This window comes from Vipera berus, assembly GCF_964194415.1.
Source record: "Vipera berus genome assembly, chromosome: 2".
Taxonomy (NCBI): domain Eukaryota; kingdom Metazoa; phylum Chordata; class Lepidosauria; order Squamata; family Viperidae; genus Vipera; species Vipera berus.
In genome coordinates, this window is record NC_138203.1 from 19,016,326 (window position 1) to 19,036,333 (window position 20,008).

Sequence of the window (20,008 nt, forward strand, 5' to 3'; positions counted from 1 at the left end):
TCGTTCTCCTCCGCGGTTCGTCCCTCGCGCGCGAGGAAGCCTGGGAAAACATATCCACGTTGCCGAAAACCTACCACGACTACATCACTGCCTTTAAAAGGAAGGAAACTACAGTACCCAGGAGGCATCGCGTTTGGCTACGCGCTTGCGCAGGAGCAGGTTTTGCGGTCCGTCATGGTTAGGAGTGGACTACAGAACCCAAGAGGCATTGCGAAAGTCAAGCTGCCTTTGTTTACTTAGCGGCCCTAGCCGATTCAAGGTAGTGAATAAGTTAGGGACGAGTCTTGGTGGAAGAAATCTAACGATAATAATAATAAACCTTTATTGTCAAAGTACAACGTGTGTACATTGAGATTAGCTGAGCCCCCCCCCCCCGTGTCTTGGCAACGGGTCGACACCGACTCGATGGTGCCTAGTCAATCAATCAGAGAACGTACATTGTGACTCCATTAACACTTTTGTAATTACAAGTCTTTGATTTATGAAGGTTGCAATCTTATACCCATGTGGGATCGTCCTGGTTTACGATTCAGTGGACAAACGTAGCGTTGCAATGTTAAGGTTTGATTTAAACCGGTGTTTTTCAAACTTTGGCGACATCTTACAGGTTTAAATTGGTTTAAGTACTTTACATGAAATGTAGTCTGAATTGCCGAATTTTATTTGCAATTAATAGTACATGTTTTAGAGATGCTACATTTTATAAAAGTTACAAATTTATTACAAATACATTTCTCCCAAATCGCACTTTCCCGGAATTGGAAAAGAGCAGAAGGAAACAATTGCTCTTAATAATATCTATGGACGTTTCTTCAATAATCTAAGAAGGTGTTGCCGTGGGATACTGCACTATGCATGAGAACTGTTTCCCTTGCAACGTACTACAACTCCCAAGAGCCACTGCGAGGTCTAGGAGAACGTTAGCCCGGGCGGATCGAGCGCGCGAGGTTCTTTTGCTGGATTTCCGGAGCTGCGGCAAATTTAACTAGATCAACAAAGCTAAGCAAGGCAAGGCGCGGGAAAGTAAAAGCCGAGGGATCGGAGATCCCCGTTCTTTATGCATCACACTTTTGAGCATCATGCACAGGTAAAAATAAATGGATGCAGCCAGGTAGGAGGATGCGAAGAAAAGATTAGGAGCGGCGGGATTGGTTTGCGGGTTTTGGTGTTTCAGATAAATGTTGCATTCACCAATCGGGTATGTACTTTTCAGATTATAATTGCATATCTATTTACTGCAGAGGATCCCCCAAGGAATATGCATAACAAATATTTGCATAATAAATGCAAAGAAGTTAGGAAAGTTAGGGTACTGGCACAGTCTCCTTATGAACAGGTGGATATGTGTACTAGCACATGGGTTTGAATAATCCCAGAACAAACTGTGCAGGTGTGCATATGGACTAAATATAGGTCTCTCTTTGTCTTTGCATCCAATTGAAAATATATGTACTAATGGGAAATCATCTCATAGTACTGCAACAATATTGCTAAACTGCATTTGGAAATGCTATATTTGAATGCAAAAGTACTTTATACCAGAGGTTGTTGCATCTATGTACAATGATGCAACATGTCATTAGATATTTTCAAGAGTTCCACTGAGTGCAACTTGGACATCAATATGTCCATTGATTTTCTTGTAAACAGGATATGAGGGTTTGTAGTTGCCATCCTCTGTATTGTCCTCTACATAGATAATCTTCAACCACAATTGAAAACACAATATTTCTGTTGCTAAGCAAGACAAGTGAATTTTGCCCCATTTTGAGACTTTTCCTGCCACCGTTGTTAAGTGAATCACTGCAATTGTTAAATTAGTAATATGATTATTAAGTGAATCTGGCTTCTCCATTCACTTTGCTTATCAGAAGGTTGCAAAAGGTGATCACATGACCCCGGGACACTGCAACTGTCATAAATATAAGTGAGTTGCCAAGTGTCTGAATTTTGATCACATGACCATGGAGATGCTGCAATGGTCGTAAATGTGAAAAAAGGTGATAAGTCTTTTTTCAGTCCATTGTAACTTCGAATGGTCACTAAATGAATAGATGTTAGCCAAAAACTATCTCTAGTCTTCTTTTGAACCGGGTGTTTTATTTTTTCATGCGGAGCTTCCATCCATCCATCAAATTTCTGATGATAATCATAACGAGATGTCAGTCTCCCAATCCAGACTATCTATCTGTCTGTCTGTCTGTCTGTCTGTCTATCAAATTTATTGCCTGCCCATCTTACCACAGGGCTAAATTGATGATATATTTGTGTACTTCACTGAGTATATATTTTAATGGTATTGTTTTGGTTGCAGGAAATCTCCTTGGCCTAATTCATCCATCACACAACAAGCCCTAGTTTATTCAAAAGCCACAGTTATTTTGATTTACTAATAATGTTAAATAATACATCTGTTTTCTAAGTTATAGTGTGTGGCTCCATACAACATGCTGAGTAAAAAGTTAATTTGAAGTTCCAACAGCTGCCCCCACCCCACCAAGTGATCACATTTTGGGAGCTCAGCAACTGGCCTGCATTTATGGGCATTTGCAACAGTCCACAGTTGTGACTGCAATTTACAACTTTTCATTTTGTCAGAAACTGGCTTTTACTTCCTCTTTCTGGCAACAATCACCCTTTGCAAACAGTGACTTCACTTGATAATGTTTGCTTAATGATGCTGCTGTTTGCATTATGACCACCGTGTTTGCTTAATGACAGCTGCAAAATAAAATGGGCATGATCATAAGCTGATCTTAACGACCAGAACAACATTAGACTGTAATTTCAAGATTCAATTATGGTTGTCAATCAAAAACTAGTAGTAATGTACGTAGTTATGTATGAAGGCATCCCAGTCAAGTAAAGAATAAAGTAAACATATCTTGAACTTTTAGCCCTCGTCTTCCATAATAACAATGATTCTGAGTCCTAACTACTCCTGTTATTGACATCTGGCTACTTTCTTACTAGGGCAGTGTTTGTTGTACCAATTATGCACTTTTCTGGGAAAATACTGGATCTATTCAAGCAGAACACAGTATCAGCAGGCTAAGTTTCTAGGCTGCTGATCGTTTTGGGCATGTCAAACTTGCATGACACACAAGAAATCATTCTTCATATAGTGATATGCTTATCATTTATTGAAATCTTTGACCAGTCCTGTCAGAATAGAGCAATCCCTGGCCTCAGTGGTTTTCTGGAGGAGAAGCAACTATTTGTGCCTCTCACATCATTTGTTCAAAGGTATAATTTCAGGAAGTAAGTTTGTGACACTTTCTGTTCAGCTTAAGTCTCTGTTCCTGTGGTGGCTGAAGAGCTACAGTATTATGGATTGCGGGTAAATGGTAGCTGTGGGCCTTTGTATCCTTGCAGGAGACATCTTCAGGAAATTCCAGATTTGGGGAGCAACATCACTACAAGTATCCCATGGAGCTGGCATCCCAACAAGACTTCAGATCTCCTCTCAGACACTCTGGGAGTGTCTGCTCTTAAACTGGACAGTGAGAACACCCCCCAGGATCTATTGATGTGTGTGAGTCCACCCACCAAACGGCAGAAAGTGAGGGAAACCAAATTTGTGATTATCCACCAGCCTAGACGGCTTCACGAAACAGTAGCAGGTAAGACCTTCTCCTGCCCCCTCCTCCCTCCCTCCCGAAAAGCTATTCAAAATTCTACCTTAGGATAATGGCAAAGCTTAAATTAATAGCAGTATTTTAAAAAAAAATTAATTATAAAAGCAGGCTGACTTGTTGGATTCACCTATTATAAATTAGTTTTCCTTAATCTGGGCTTGTTGTCACGAAACAGTTGCCTAAATTAACACAACAGACTTGCTAGAAACCGTAATTTGTGAATCAGAATGGATGTAGGTTCAGGGTATGAGCAAGCTATTCCTTAAACTGGCTGACTACACTTCTTCAAAATTAGATTTATATTAGTCACTATTTGCATACAAATATATAGGTTGGGAATATTTAAAAAAACAAGTTAATTTAGTAATTTAATACCCTGGCTAACATTTGACTTTTCCATTGTCTGAAAATCATCTTTCACTCTTAGATTAGTTTGCAATCCCACTGTATTTACTTTGAAGTGGGTTACATGGAACTGTGTAAAATTTATTTTTGAAAGCTGTCTTGGATTCTGTTGTATGAGTGCGTGGTTGTAGATTTTTGTTTCAAGTCATGTAGGATCCAAAATAAATAATTGGAAGTCAGTGCTTCAATTTGTTTTATGAACAAATATAGACACCCTAAAATAGATTTTTGAAAGCCTGACCATTAAGAGTACAAAATTCACGGTGTTAAAACGTATATTACTTAAGGATAAAATTACTTAAGAATCACAATGTGCAAAATAAAAACAAACAAGATTAATCAGCTCAAGAAAACTGAAAAAACTTTCCCCAGTGCTAAAGTAAAATATTTTATGTTAGGCACCAGACATTTCTCCCATCTGTGGTTGTGAATGGGCTGTTCCTTTTTCACACTCCTCCTATATCTCATCCAGCCAGGACACCACCAATCTACTGGGCTTCTTATTATTGCTTTGTGGAATCTGTTATGATGGAAATGAGCATCATTAAAGAAGGTTCAAATTTCTTATCCATCTTTTTTAATAGTAGAATGACCTTAACTGACCCACACAATTTCAGACAATCAAGTGCCAGGTGTACTATGCTGAAAGGAAGAGTGTTCTTTATGAGTTGGAGAAGTCCAGTTGGATTTCCGGTGCAAAAGATGCTGGAAAAATTTGCTTATCAACCAATGGACCAGTTAAAGCAATTCTTAATCTTGGCAGCTTTAACACGTGTGGACTTCAACTCTCAGAATTCCGTTCCAGAATGTGGAAGTCCACACATCTTAAAGCATCAAGATTGAGAAGCACTCAGTTAAAACTTCATCATAATTCTTTCCTCTCTTCCCTAAAGGTGTTTCTTGGGATACTTTGCCAGATGAACTACTGTTGGGAATCTTTTCCTATCTAAACTTGACGGATTTGCTGAAAGTTTCCCAGGTTTGTCAGAGATGGCATCGCCTTTCGTAAGTGGCTGTCAATTTCTAAATAAAAGTGTATATATAAATATACAAAATCATTTTCCTTATACTGTTTGCTGAATTGGTTTCCACTGAGCATTGGTACGATTTGTTAATTTCAGTAGGAATTCAGTGACTTAGGAGTTTCATTTGTCATATGTGAGGCAACAAAAACAATAGCATGATATCGGATGGAATTTTAACTGCATGCTGTACAATTGTTGTAATATTTTTCTATCTAGATCTGAACAGATCTATCACTTTGGCTCTTGCTCTGTTTTTAAATGAAGTTCTGTGCAGGTTTTGCCCAACACACACAGTATTTATTCACTTTTTATACTGTCAATAAATCTTGACACCACTGTTTCCCATACACGTATTAATATATGTATGTATAATATGTACAGATAATCCTCAACTTAAGACCACAATTGGGATCAGAATTTCCATTGCTAAGCAAAGTGGCTAATTTTTATGACATTTTTTGTCACAGTTGTTAAGGGAATCACGGTCATTAAGTGAATCTGGCTTTGTTGGAAATTGGCTGGGAAGGCCACAAACGATAATCACATGTCTCTGGGATGGTGCAACCATTGTAAATACATGCTGGTTGCCAAGCGCCCCAAGGTTGATTACGTGACAGTGGGATGCTGCGATGGTCATAACTGCAAGGACCAGTTGTAAGTCACTCTTTTAGTGCCTTTGTAACTTTGACTGGTCATTAAACAAATGATTGCAAGTAAAGAACTACCTTTATGTATATGTATATGTCTCCATCCCCATGGTCACGTGATAAAAGTTCAGACACTTGGAAACTGACTCATGTCTATAACAGTTGCAATATCCTGGGGTCATGTAATCACCTTTTGTAACCTTCTGATGAGCAAAGTTAGTGGGGAAGCTGGATTCACTTAATAACAGTGTTACATCTGCAGTAATTCACTTAACAACTGTAGGAAAAAAGGTAAAAGGCAAAATGCCCAGACATATACTCAAGTAATGTCTCAGAAACAGGAATTTTGGGTTCATTTGTGGTCGTAAGTCGAGGATTATCTGTATATAAATACTACACATTGTAATATGCAAAAGCACCACTAAATAAAATCTCCAAGGCTCTAAAAGAGGGGTGTCAAACTGCCGGCCCACGGGCCGGACGCGTCACGTGGAAGCCGCGCCCACCCCATTGCCAGCAATGGCAAAACCGTCCCGATACGTTGCACAATGTCCCGTTTGACATGTCTGCTCTAAAAGGTCTGGATAACATGACAAGGTAGTCCTTCAAATAATAGAGTGCTTTCTCTAACATAAGAAAGCTGACCCTTCTTTTTAGCTTCCCAGATGTGTTTGGAACATAAAGCCTTCTGTTTAGGACCCCGCAATTAATAAAAAATGTACCAGCATTATATAAAAAAACCAAGACTTAAAAGGCCTATTGACAAAATACTCAATATTTAAAACTTAACACTTCAAAAAAACTGTTGGGAGTATGCTAGTGTTAAACAAAACATTGTAGGTAGTGAAATGTAGGAGCAAATGGACTTTTAAATTAAAAAAATGAAATCTTGTGAATGCTAATATTCCCTAAAGAATATACTGCGAGAGAGAATACAGTATATTGTAGGTGTAGGTATTATTTGTCAATCTCCTTTTCCACTTTCAAATTTACCTGCTAACTTTGAAGTTCTCTGTTCTTGTAAAGAAATAAATTGGACTTCTTTCTTGAAGCCACTTGACAGTACTTGTCCAAAGGAGGAGGAAACATTTCTGGGAAATGAGGGGCTGATCTTAGTTTCTCAGTTATCTTTTAGTTATTTTTCAAAACTTTGGTTAACGTCTGTAACAGTGCACAAAAAGGGAAAGCTCATTGCTTATAGAGAATTTTTCCCCCAACTCTGCCATAGCCATAACCAATCTGGAAAACATAAGCATTCTTACTAATATTTTTTAACGTTTTGAGCTTAATTCTGATCACGTGTGCATAATTTCTAATATTGTATAATAATCTGCTAATGACAACCTCAGTTATGCTAATATTTTTGTTTCAATTGCTGATAAATTAATTTCTCTCTTTTTTAAGGCTTGATGAGTCGCTCTGGCAAACTCTTGATCTTGCAGATAAAACTCTTTTGCCAGGAGTGATTGGCCAGTTGTTGCCCTTGGGAGTGATTGCCTTCCGCTGTCCAAGGTCTTGTGTTGGTCCCCCTTTGTTTAAAACAAGCAGGTAAATGCTGCACCGAAATAAGATGATACCCTTTATTTCGACAGTTTCATCCCTGTCTATAGTCTGTTTTGCAAAAAGAAAAGCAAGATTTTCCAGTGGACTAGCTGGACTTTGGCACTGGATATCAGTGCAGTGCCATGTGTGAATAGACGACCTTTTTTGGCTGAGAGCAAAAAAATTTCACCCCAGTAGAGTTGTCTACTGAAAAGGCAGCTGTCATGATGGGCATGGTTAGGCACAAAACAAAATAACATTGATGCTACAGAATGATGCTTTGTTTTGGGCGGATCTTGCTTTCTTATATATAGGTAGTCTTTGATTTATAACCAGAATTGAGCCCAGAATTATGGTTGTAAGTCATTGCAGTCATCAGTTAGAGCACGGGTCGGCAACCCGCGGCTCCGGAGCTGCATGCGGCTCTTTGAGCCATCTCCTGCGGCTCCCAGTCGCCCGGTGCGCGCGCACCTCTCCGAACGGGAGGAGGTGCGCGCGCACCACTCCAAACGGGAGGAGGTGCGCGCGCACCACTCTGAACGGGAGGTGCGCGTGCACCACTCCAAAGGTTTGGAGAGCTGCGCGCGCACCTCCGCCCGAACACCCGTTTGGAGACCTGCTGGTGTTCGGGCGGAGGTGCGGTTTGGAGACCTGCTGGTGCCGGTTTAGAAAGCTGCCGCGGCCCGCAGCAACTTTCTAATCCGGCACCAGCAGGTCTCGACACGGGTGTTCGGGCGGAGCTGCGCGCGCACCTCTCCAAACCTTTGGAGAGCTGCGCGCGCAGCTCTGCCCGAACACCCGTGTCGAGACCTGCTGGTGTTCGGGCGGAGGTCGGGCGGCAGTTTGGAGGTCCCGGGGGTGGCTCTGGTGACGCCCAGGCTGAAGGCGGCGCCGCAACCCAGCGCTCGTCACCACGGAGACCCGTCGCCGCTGGCGTGCAGGTGCGTCCACATAAAAAAAGTGTTTTATGCGCGTGCGTGGATGCACGCGCGCGGCTCCCACTTTTTTTTATGTGTGATGGAACCGGTTCCCAGTGGCTCTTTTGCTTTTTCAGGTTGCCGACCCCTGAGTTAGAGTATCAAAGACCGTGGTCATTAAGTGAAACCATTCATTTCAGTAGGGGTTGTTTTGGCTGGAAACTGGAAAAAATGCCAGCAACGGGTAAAAAAAACCATTGCGAATCACAGCCATGTGATTGTGGAACATAAAGCTGGCTCCCCTGACGTGCGATCACATGACTGGGAGATGGTGGAGCAACCACTTATGACAGCTGGCGAGATTCTTTACAGGCCATAAAGTACCCTTCCCTGACCATGGTAACTTTGAATGGTCATAAAATGATTGGTCATTAAGTAAGGACTGCCTGTAATTAAATATTAAACAATATTTTTAAAAGTCAGGTTTGGGGTCACCTTGGTGTCTGAATGGGCTGTTGTCTTCTACTTGGATGATATGATGTGTTTGGCTTCATTACAGAGCAGGGGTCTTCAAACTTGGCCCTTTTATGACTTGTGGACTTCAACTCCCAGAATTCCTTAGCCAGGTCCAAAAATAACGAGTATAAGTTGCACCTTCCTAGAGTTTGTTTCAATATAGGCAAAAGAAAATAGTCTTGACAGAAATCTCTGTACAGCAATAAACTTATGTTCGTACGTGAACTGTAGATTCTCCCTCTGGAGGTTTTAAGACTCACAAATGTTTCATTGGTTTTCTTCTACATTTCAGAAAACTGGACTAGTCCTCGAATTACTATTCATTTAATGTCCGAAGTTACTGTAACAATGGTACTGAAAAAAACCTGTGATCAGTTCTCACACTCACTGCAGCATCTCCGCGGCCACATGATCAAATGTTGGGTGCTTGACAACCAGCATGTATTTACAATGGGTGCAGTGTCCCACGACCCCGAGATTGTCATTTGCAATTCCGAAGGGGTTTCTGACAAGCAAAATCAACATGGAAGCCAGAGTCACTTAACAAGCAAATGATTCACTTAACAATTGTGGCAAAAAGGCACAACTCACTTAACGATTGCCTTGCTTAGCAATGGAAATTTTGGGCTCAATTGCGCTCGTACATTGAGGACTACCTATATATCATCTTTGTGGTCTCCTTAAACTACACAATTCAACAATTCTATGATTTTGCTAGTGCTGTTTTTCCCCCCCAAAGAATCGTATTCCACTGTTTTCCTCATGCCCTTGTTTGTCTCTTTCTTAGGGCACTTTGTGTGCAACATCTGGATTTATCGAATTGTACAATAAAGGTTATAGATCTTGAGAGTATCCTTGGCAGATGCCAGAGTCTGCAGAATCTCAGCTTAGAAGGTCTCGCACTTTCTTCTGATATAGTTAGGTGAGTGATTAAAAATGTGTTAATTTTTGATGCTGACTTCAGGAAGAGAAAGCTGTAAGAAATCCTTGACAAAGTCCTTGCTCTGTTCACAGATCTGGAGTTCATGTGTTAGTGGAGCCTCAGTGTTTTGATTGCTATGATTGTTTCTCTAGGGCAGGGGTAGGCAACCTTGGCTCTTTTATGACTCGTGGACTTCAGCTCCCTGAATTCCTGAGCCAGCTGGCTCAGGAATTCTGGGAGCTGAAGTCCACGAGTCATAAAAGAGCCAAGGTTGCCTACCCCTGCTCTAGGGGCTATTATCCTTTATAATGCCTTGTTTTTAATTGTCTTTAATTATATTTTGGATGTTGTAAGTTGCCCAGAGTTTTGAAGATTCACACAACCATTGAAGATTCTGTGCCCCTGAGCTGTAAATCACAGGAAGTATTGGGTTTACCTTCTCAATGGTTATTTCCTTCCCCTTTGTATCAGTGATTTAAAAAAATGTAAGAAATAAAATAGTCCTCAGCTCAAGAATCAAAAACTAAACAATTTTGCATACAGGTAGTCCTTGCTTAATGACCCCAATTGGGACTGGCAACTCTTATGACCAAGTGATCGTTAGATCAGACATGCTGTGGCTGTGAGTTGTGATTTCACTGCCAGTTTCTCCATTGACTCTGCTTGTTGGAAGCTGACTGTGCAAATGGCAATTGCACAACTGGGGGATGCTGCAGTTGTTGTAAATGTCCACCAGTTGCTTCCAAATCTTAAATCACATGACTGCGGGAATGTTGTGACACTCGTATGTGCAAGATCAGGTCATAAAGTTACTTTTTCAGCACCATGGTTACTTCAAACAGTCACTAAACACAGAAGTCATTAAGCGAGGAATATCTGTACTCATTTCCTGTGCTGCAGCCTAGGCCAAAAAGGCTTTATGAAATCCTTTCTTCTACCTCATTTACTTCCTTTTCCTCCTCTGTAGAATTGATTTGTCCATTAATCAACTTAACAAACTTTTTAGTAGTTGATCAATAATAACTCATTCATCAAAAGAGAGTATTTTAAAAATTGCTGATTATTTTGCAGGTAAGAATATAAAAAGGCAGTGAATGAAAGACTTTCCGCTTTTTCATTCAGCAAGGGAATGCCTCTTTTAAGATAATGCCTGCCTGCATGAATTATATTCCTTTATTGATGTGAAAATGTACGCAGATTCAGTCAGTTGAGTAACTGAACATCTAATTAAATTGATCTTAGGAATCCTTCATAATTGCACTATGCATAAAAATTCAGACTAAAACTGGTTTGGTGTTCCCTTGTAATATACAACTTTCTCCCTCGTTTCTTGCTTCACTCAGTTTTTGGATCCCTTTGCTTCATAACATTGGTATTATTGATTTTGAAGCTGTAGAATTTTTGGAATTATTTTTGTGATTTCTATTTTATTTCAGCTCTCTAGATCTTTCCTTCTCCATTTCTTCCATAAAGCAGAGGTCCCCAACCCCTGGGCTGCAGACCGGTACCAGTCTGTGGTCCGTTGGGAACCAGGCCACGCAAATGGCGGGCAGGCATGCAAAGCTTCATTTGCACATGCGCAGGAGCAAGGTTGTGTGTGTAAAACCACCACCACTCCGCTGTTACTGCCAATCCGTGGAGGTTGGGGACTGCTGATGTAAAGGACTTAGATAAAATCTCAATTCTTCTTCCCAACAGCTGTTCTATTTTATTAATTCTGTTAACTGCTTGATTTTGTGAAGAGCAGTATAAACATTAAATAGTCAGCAAATTCATAACCAGTTTGGCATATTAGAAATAGTTTGGGTACCTTCAGACTTTCTTGCAGTTCTGCCTCCTTGTGATCGAACAGATCAATTTAGCAGTATTTGAACACTTCATTCTATTCTTTCTCTTTCAGAAGTATAGCTCAAAACCCCAACTTGGTCCGGCTAAACTTATCTGGATGTTCTGGATTCTCTGCAGATAACGTGGAAGTGTTGTTGAAAAGCTGTCCAAGGTAATATGACTTACATGAGAGATTACACTAAATTTTTCTGCAGACATGGTGCCACTTTCCCTTCTGTTCAAAAGATTCCCCAAACCTCAGAATAGATTTCAGGGACAATAGAAGAACTAAAAGATTTAAAAATCTACCACAGCCAAGTTCTGCTAGTAGAAATGTGTTAGGTAGAACAACAAATTTTATACATTTAAAAACAGGGTTCACATATCTTGTTAATCTGTAATATTTGTTTAAATTTAGTTTAGCATGTTAATTTGAACCCAGTTATTGTAGGCTGCAGCCACAATTTAGTGCAGTTAGTGAAGCCAGCATTGTGGTTTAACAGACCTACATTAAACTATGGTTTAGCACAGTGAGTGAACCAAAGCAAATGTGTTGTGTGAACTATTTTGCTTTTCCAGTTCTGAATCTACTGGCCTTCAGTGCCATGGGGTGTTGTGTTGGTATAAAAAATTAAAGTGGAACATTATATGTTTGAATTTGAAATTAGAACACTGAAAGTAGGGTGTGTTTTACATTTGTTAGTTTGGTACAATTTCTAGATATTTTGATGCTTTCAAAACTGTCATTTAATACACATTTATTAATCAAATTTATATAGCCGTCCATCTCATGAGAAGTGCTTTCGGGTGGCTTAAAATAATTGGTAGGTAATTTTTAGAATGTATTCCTTCTCAATTTATACGTAGGTTAGAAGAATTGAATTTAGGCTGGTGTGACTTCACAACTGAGCATTTGAAGATCATAGTCAGTCACGCTCCTCCAAAGTTATTGCAGCTGAACCTTAGTGGATACAGGCAGAATCTCCTGATGCCAGGTGAGTTTTGTTTTGAAACAGTGGATTCAGGTAATCATTTTTCTTGTGATAATTGGGGGGGAGGGTGGTTTTCCATTGCAATAGAATAGAAGTTCAAATACACACCCGTTTTTCTCAAAATCTTAAAACCACCTGTTAATGTTTGTGTGTGTGTGTGTGTGTATAGTGGTTTCTTGACATGCCTTTCAAAGCCAGATATAGAACTCGAGCCAACAAAATTTGCAGAATTCAAACCTTTGCTGAGACTTGGATATTGCTTTAATCCAGCTTCTACCACATTCAGAATAACATGGTTTACTCTTGGATTCCCACATATACTGTGCTGATACATTACAACATCCTATGTTCTTGGGAAGAACTTGATGCATATAAAGGCCAGCAACTGCTGATGGCAGCTGTGATTTCTAATTTTTGTGAATATAATAATTTCACTGGAACATAATCGCATTGATAAAAACATCAGTCAATTGCAAAAGGTAGCTTTACTTGGAATATCTTACATTCTGTTATTATACCTTTTAACAGCATTAAACAACATCTGCCTATTCTAGGTTCTTGGGAAGGACTCGATAAGAGGACAAAAATGCAAAACCTAGTCTAAATATTTGGCTGACCAATCCTAATTTATCCTGGCTAGCAGGAGCTGCCTGAATTCTGTTCAAAGTCTATTTTGGATCTTTCTAGAGAGGCCAAGAATACAGATATTTATATGCAAAGCATAAGCTCTGTCACTGAGCTACAGTTAGAATGACTTCTCATAAGTGATGGTTTTAGACTGTAGATACACCGAATTGAATGGCCCATTAGCCTGTGTCCATGGGGTTGTTCAGGATGGAAGAAGGAGTAGATATTTGATTAGCCTTGTCATCTCATCAATACATACATAAGTCTCTAGGCTCAGGCTGGGCCATTTCCAAAAAGCAGTCTGGATAATAGACTTAGGTTAGGGGACAAAGAGTCTTCCGCCTTTCCACAGTTTACTTTCCAACTAAACTAGCCTTTTCTGAATGATTGCACAAATGGCAAATCTGTAGCATCTATAAATTCATAAGAGTATGAATTGGCAGTGTTTTCAGGGGCTAGACATCATTACATACTGTAATGTTGCATGCTGATGTAAGAGTTCTGGCCAAAAAGAGTGAACTTTCACAACAACTGGCAACTTGTGACATTTTCAATCACTCTCACGCTTTCTGGATAGCGCAGACATCGTCCTAAGGCTCTGCAGCTAACATTGCATGGGTGCTTCCGTTGCAGTGAAAATTACTGAGACTGGCTGCATACCGGTAGTCCTCAACTTCTGACCACAATTGAGCCCAAAATTTCTGTTGCTAAGTGAAACATTTGTTAAAAGTCAGTTTTGCCCCGTTTTATAACCTTTCCTGCTGCAGTTCTTAGTTAACACAGTTGTTAATGAATCTGGCTTCCCCGTTGACTTTGCTTGTCAGAAGTTCACAAAAAGGGAGCACGTGGCCTCGCAACACTGCAACCATCATAAATATGAGTCAGTTGCCAAGTGTCTGAATTTCTATCATGTGACCGGGGGTGGTGGTGGTGGTGCTGTAACAATCAAGTGTGAAAAACAATCATAGGTCACTTTTCCGTGCCACTGTAACTTTGAACGGTCACTAAATAAAACTGTTATAAGTCGAGGACTTATGTGTAGATGTTGTGCTTTCTAGTATGAAAAAATGTATTAAAATGTATTAAACTAAACTAGTTTAGTTTAAGTCCTAATAGAAAATGTACTTCTGACCAAGTAATTTATGACATTGTTGTAAAGTCATATATGAACAGTGCCACTGAATAGGTATCAGTGATTATATTTCACTTTTCATTTTCAGATGTTAAAACATTACTAGAGAGATGCTCTGGTCTAATACATTTAGATTTAAGGTAAGTACTGCAATTGAATACTAGTTTGCGTGTTTGAAAGCTTTTGTGCTTTCAATTAAAAAAAACATGCTAGATTGAATCAGAATGCATCATATGCCTTGTGTAAGCAATATTAGAGTACATTTAAGTGCCTAAATTTGTATTAAAAGTATACTCAATTACCCATTGCTCAGCTGTAAATAAATCTTGCGAAACTGAAGCATCCTACTATCTACATCAAGCATATACTCTGAGAACCATCAGAGAGGGTTGCCTTCACCCTCTTTCTCTCACCCAAAATATCTAAACTGAACTGCCTCATACCTCTGGAAGGCTGTCCCTCCCTTTTGGGAATCCAGCCTACTACATTCCATCACAAGTACTTAGCTAAGTGCACATCTAGAATTAAATAGAATGTGTTTTATTTTTATAAGACTCTAGAGACTCTAGAAAGGGTACAGAGAAGAGCAACAAAGATGATTGGGGGACTGGAGGCTAAAACATACAGGGAACGGTTGCTGGGATTGGGTGTGTGTAGTTTAATGAAGAGAAGGGTGAGGGGTGACATGATAGCAGTGTTCCAATATCTCAGAGGCTGCCACAGTGAAGAGGGAGTCAAGCTATTCCCCAAAGCGCCTGAAAGCAGGACAAGAAGCAACGGATGGAAACTAGTCAAGGAGAGAAGCAACTTAGAACTAAGGAGAAATTTCCTGACAGTTAGAACAATTAACCAGTGGAACAACCTGCCTCCAGAAGCGGTGAATGCTCCAACACTGGAAGTTTTTAAGAAGCGACTGGACAGCCGTTTGCCTGAAATGGTATAGGGTTTCCTGCCTGAGCAGGGGGTTGGACTAGATGACCTCCAAGGTCCCTTCCAACTTCAACTACTTCTTATTATTATTTTATTATTTTTATTATTATATAAATGAAAAGCAACATTGTCTTAAAATACTTTCGTTACAGTGACAGTGTTATGCTGAAGCCTGAATGCTTTGCGTACCTCCACCAACTCACACGCCTTGAGCACTTAGGTTTTAGTCGATGCTATCAAATATCTCCCGCTGCTTTGCTGTAAGTGATTTTTGATATCAAATTGCTTGTTTTTGAAATTTCTTAACAAAAGCTATTCTCCAGTTAGGCCATTGTAGCTGAAAGTTGTACTGCATAGTGTTTCCTTGTGAATATAAACAATTGTGATAATTTATTGTAGTTTTAAAAAAATGCAGCATGATTATTATAAGGTCTTTCAGCTTTATCAGCTTTATCCAAGCAGCACTTTTTGTGTTTTGTGATGTGTAGTTATTTATAAGAAAGCATGTTAGAATAATACCCTGTTCTTGGAATCAACAAATACGCTTTTCAAGTTTAAGACTTTGGGAGCAGATTCCAGAAAGCTCTTTAAAAAATATTCCACACTGATTTTTCAACGTGTGTCTCCGTCTGCTTTCTTCTTTTGATCGCTTATTGCATTTTAAATCATTTGATTACTATTTATGACTAGCGCCATTACTGATCCTCCTTTCAAAGGGTTTTTTTTTAAATTTCTTCTGCCATTGTGATTGACTCAGTTTCCACCAGAGGTCTCCTGAATGACCATAAAGTATAACTGAAGGAAGTTTTCCTTTTGTTAAGAAATGTAACATAGAATGTAAGGATTGAGGCCACACAGAACAATTATATCCCAGCATTTTTATGGTAGCTGTAATTTACTCATTAGTTCAAAGGATACATTGGCTTGAGATGTTGGCAGAAAGGTGAAAAAAATATCAGCTGGAATGCACATTCTGGAAACATACGACTGAAAATTGGTTTAGATATTAGTGTATCTAACCTGGAAAAGCTGGATGGGGTACATTATAAAAAAGGGGCAGGGTATTTTGCATTTTTATTTTTTCAGTGAGAAACTGACTAAACACTACCTGTATTCAAGGATGGGGCTGTGTACACTTTGAAAATGATTTCAAATGTGTATTTTGAACTATGCACACGTAAGATCCAACACTTTTATTTGGATTCATCTACAGGGTGTTCACAGCCCTACTTAAGAGTGTATTTGCTGTTCTTCCACTCATCAGGTTGCTGACAAAAGCTGAGAGAGAATATTATAAAGCAGCTGCATGGTTAGAGGGCCCCTTTTCACTATCATTGTAGAATAGATAACTTTTAAAATTATCACTTAACCACTTATGAGGGTAAATTCCCCAAAGGTGATAATACACCACATCTGTAAACTTCATAGCCTAACTGGAGAATGGTGAACAGTGGCTTATCTGTCTGGTGTACTTTTATAGTACTGTATGTATTCAGGCAGTCCTCAGGTACAACTATTCATTTAGCAACCGTTCAGAGTTACAGTAGCATTGAAAAAAGTGACTTACAACCAGTCCTCACATTTATGACTGTCACAGTGTCCCCAGGTCATGTGATGAAAATTTGGTTGCTTTGTTGTTAGTTGCAAAGTCGTGTCCGACCCATCGCGACCCTATGGACAACGTTCCTCCAGGCTTTCCTGTCCTTTACCATCTTCTGGAATCCATTTAAGCTCACGCCTACTACTTCAGTAACTCCATCCAGCCACCTCATTCTCTGTCGTCCCCTTCTTCTATTGCCCTCAATCTTTCCCAGCATTAGGCTCTTCTCCAGTGAGTCCTTCCTTCTCATTAGGTGGCCAAAGTATTTGAGTTTTAGCTTCAGGATCTGGCCTTCTAAAGAGCAGTCAGGGTTGATCTCCTCTAGGACTGACCGGTTTGATCGCCTTGCAGTCCAAGGGACTCGCAGGAGTCTTCTCCAGCACCAGAGTTCAAAGGCCTCAATTCTTTGGCGCTCAGCCTATTTTATGGTTGCTTAGCATGTTTGGTTGCTTAGCATGTATTTATAATAATTGCAGATTTCTAGAGTCATATGATAACCATTTGTGATCTTCCCAACCAGCTTCCAACAGGCAATCAGTGGGGGAAGCTTAACAATCATGTGATTCATGTAAGAACTGAAGTGATTTGCTTAACAACCATGGCAAAAAAAAAAGGTTTACACAGCTCACTTAACAATACTTTTGTTTATCAACAAAGGGATTCTGGTCCCAATTGTGACTGTCAAGGACACCTATATCTATGTAATAAAAATATAATCTGCAATGCAAATGGAGCTGATCAAGTAGCTAATCTAATTTTTAACGGTTTTATTGTATGATGGGTCCTTTAAATTTTTAAATGCTATAAACTGTCCTGTAAACGTATGAGTGAGTTGGGTGGCTACATAAATTTGTTTAATAAATATCTTGCTTGTCCCACATCTAAATGGATGCTAGAATGAACACCCTTGCAAACAACTTAGTACTTATAGAATGTACAGAAGTATTAAATTATTACATGGCTTTCAACATGCCCTTGAATTTAGAGAACAGTTAAGTCACAGCTGTTATTCTATGAGGTGTGCTGCCAATCATTCAGTACTAAACACATGAAAAATTGCACTAGCTAAATTAAAGGAATTATTTTGTTGTATTTTTCTTTTAGTGAACTTGGTGAAATTGCTACGCTCAAAACGCTGCAGGTTTTTGGAATAGTGACTCCCAATTCCCTACAGCTCTTAAAGGCAACACTTCCTCATATAAAGATCAATGCCTCCTATTTTACACCTATTGCAAGACCCACCACTGGCTGCAAAAAGAACCAAGAGATCTGGGGGATCCAATGCAGACTGAACTTGAGAAATCCGGCTGGGGTTTGAAAGAACTTGAAAGACACTGACTTCTGCCAACAGCAACGTGAGTTCCTCAAGTCTTCACGGTGGAGTTCTTGCATTCCGTTGTAACCTTACCGTTTGCAGTTACTGACCCGGTTTTATCAGTTTATGACCAAATGCTATCAAGTATTTTACAATTTGTATTTTTTTTATGTTTTATATTCCACTACTTCTTACTGAGGCCTGTCCAAGAACTGCTAATCATGCATAAATAGTTGCCATGCAATATGCACACTCTCGTGGAAATAGTTTTTTTTAAAGTAGCTTTAGTTAATAAAACTTGTCCAAATGTTCATATTATTTGTTTTATCCATGCCAGTTGTTGTAGGGTGTAGGGCAGAGGTGTCAAACTGCTGGCCCGCAGGTCAGACGTGTCATCCGGAAGCCGTGCCCACCTCATTGCCGGCAATGGCAAAACTATCCCGATACGTTGCACGATGTCACGTGACGTCGCAAGTTTGACGTGTCTAGTGTAGGGTATATTTGGGCTGATATACTTAAGATTCCGACTTTTATGTCATAACTCCTGGAAACAACATCATAGTTTAATTCTGTTTAGATCACAGCCCTGGAATTTCTTGCTGTCACATATCTCAATACTAATTGAGTATAACCAACACAGCTGCATGTTGCTAATTGGCATACAGGTATTCCCTACAATGGCATTTGGGAGTGGAATTTCCATCACTAAGTGATGTTATTGTAAAGCACAATGTCACGTGACTGCATGGCTTAGCAATAGCAACCCCTGCACATCCTATTGCCTCCGTTAATCGACGAGTGTGGTTCATTAAGTGAGCACCTTGTACAACGTCCTGCCATCTTCCCACAACAAAGTCAGTGGGCTAGTTGGCAGGAAGTGGTGAGTCCCAGGGGGATCACAAGCAGACTGGCTGGCAGGGTAAGTGGCTGCTGCTGGGTGGGACAGAGTACACGGCAGAAGCGCAGTTAGCCAGCAAAGCATGGTTCGAGTGCACAGGGGCTGGGGGAAAGTGCACAGATGGGCATGCTTGCTGGACTAACTTGCGAAAATCCCTGCTGGCTTCCCACAAGTAAATTCAATGGGGAAGCCAGCAGGAAAAGTGCAAATTGCAATCACCTTAACTGCTGGACACCACAAAAAGTTGGTTGCCAAGTACCTAGAATGCAATCACCTGACAGCAGGAGTACTAGGATGGCTGATCATAATCACCATTTGTTCAACACCATTTTAAGTTTAGACGATGAACAAGTCATTAACAGAGGACGACCTGTACTACATATAGGAACGCAAATAAAAAATAAAGGCAGAATATAAATAAATACATCTTAATAAAGCTTTCCCTTTTTCCCTGGTTGCACTGCAACATTCATACCATCTGAATAAATTTGTTTAAATATAATTTGAAATCCTGTTTTGATCATCTTGACAAAACATTAAAAAAATAACTTATAAACGAAACTGTTCAAATGTGTTTTTAAAAGTCTCCATACTTCCCTGCACTCTTGATTTCTTTTGTTGAGAAGGAAGTACAAGATAAAGGCATCTAGTTAAAATATAACTAAATTGCCCTTAAAAGGAAAAAGGGGGGGGAAATTCAAGAAGCAAAAAGTAATTGCAACTTGATTTTTTTCATAAAATAGGATATTAATTTTGCTACATGAAAGACTCAAAAGGGGAAATATAATTGCATTAGTTCTAAATGCACTAAAATCTCTGAGAAATTAAGACGTATCCTTTTTCCTACTTCTCTTGTGGCCCTAATACAATGTTTAAGAAGAAAATTAAGTCCTATTATCTTTGTAAACTGCTTACAGAGGGCTGTAAAACACTGAAGTGTCATATAAGGCTACGTGCTATTGCTATAAGATTTTATAAAGATATGCACACATTATTTAACATTCTAAAATGTATTTCCTGTTATGGTAAATGTTAGTGACATACAAAACAGTGAAAAAAGCAAGAAAAATACATT

General features: G+C 39.6%; 1 protein-coding gene and 1 long non-coding RNA gene across 2 annotated transcripts; one reads left to right on the top strand and one right to left on the bottom strand.

The window, feature by feature from the left end:
* The first annotated feature begins 935 nt into the window (after window positions 1–935).
* SKP2 (S-phase kinase associated protein 2) lies at window positions 936–19,764 on the top strand. The gene is made up of 10 exons (XM_081316496.1): window positions 936–1,087; window positions 3,376–3,623; window positions 4,937–5,048; window positions 7,120–7,263; window positions 9,478–9,612; window positions 11,513–11,611; window positions 12,307–12,434; window positions 14,279–14,330; window positions 15,273–15,380; window positions 17,825–19,764. The coding sequence occupies exons 1-10, from the start codon at window positions 1,080–1,082 to the stop codon at window positions 18,036–18,038; spliced, it is 1,248 nt and encodes a 415-aa protein (XP_081172622.1). The 5' UTR covers window positions 936–1,079; the 3' UTR covers window positions 18,039–19,764.
* Window positions 4,307–8,832, bottom strand: LOC308661538. Its single transcript, XR_014024963.1, has 3 exons — window positions 8,670–8,832; window positions 6,709–6,806; window positions 4,307–4,563 (listed from the first exon to the last, which is right to left on the bottom strand). It is a non-coding gene; the product is annotated as an uncharacterized lncRNA (long non-coding RNA).
* Window positions 19,765–20,008: the final 244 nt, after the last annotated feature.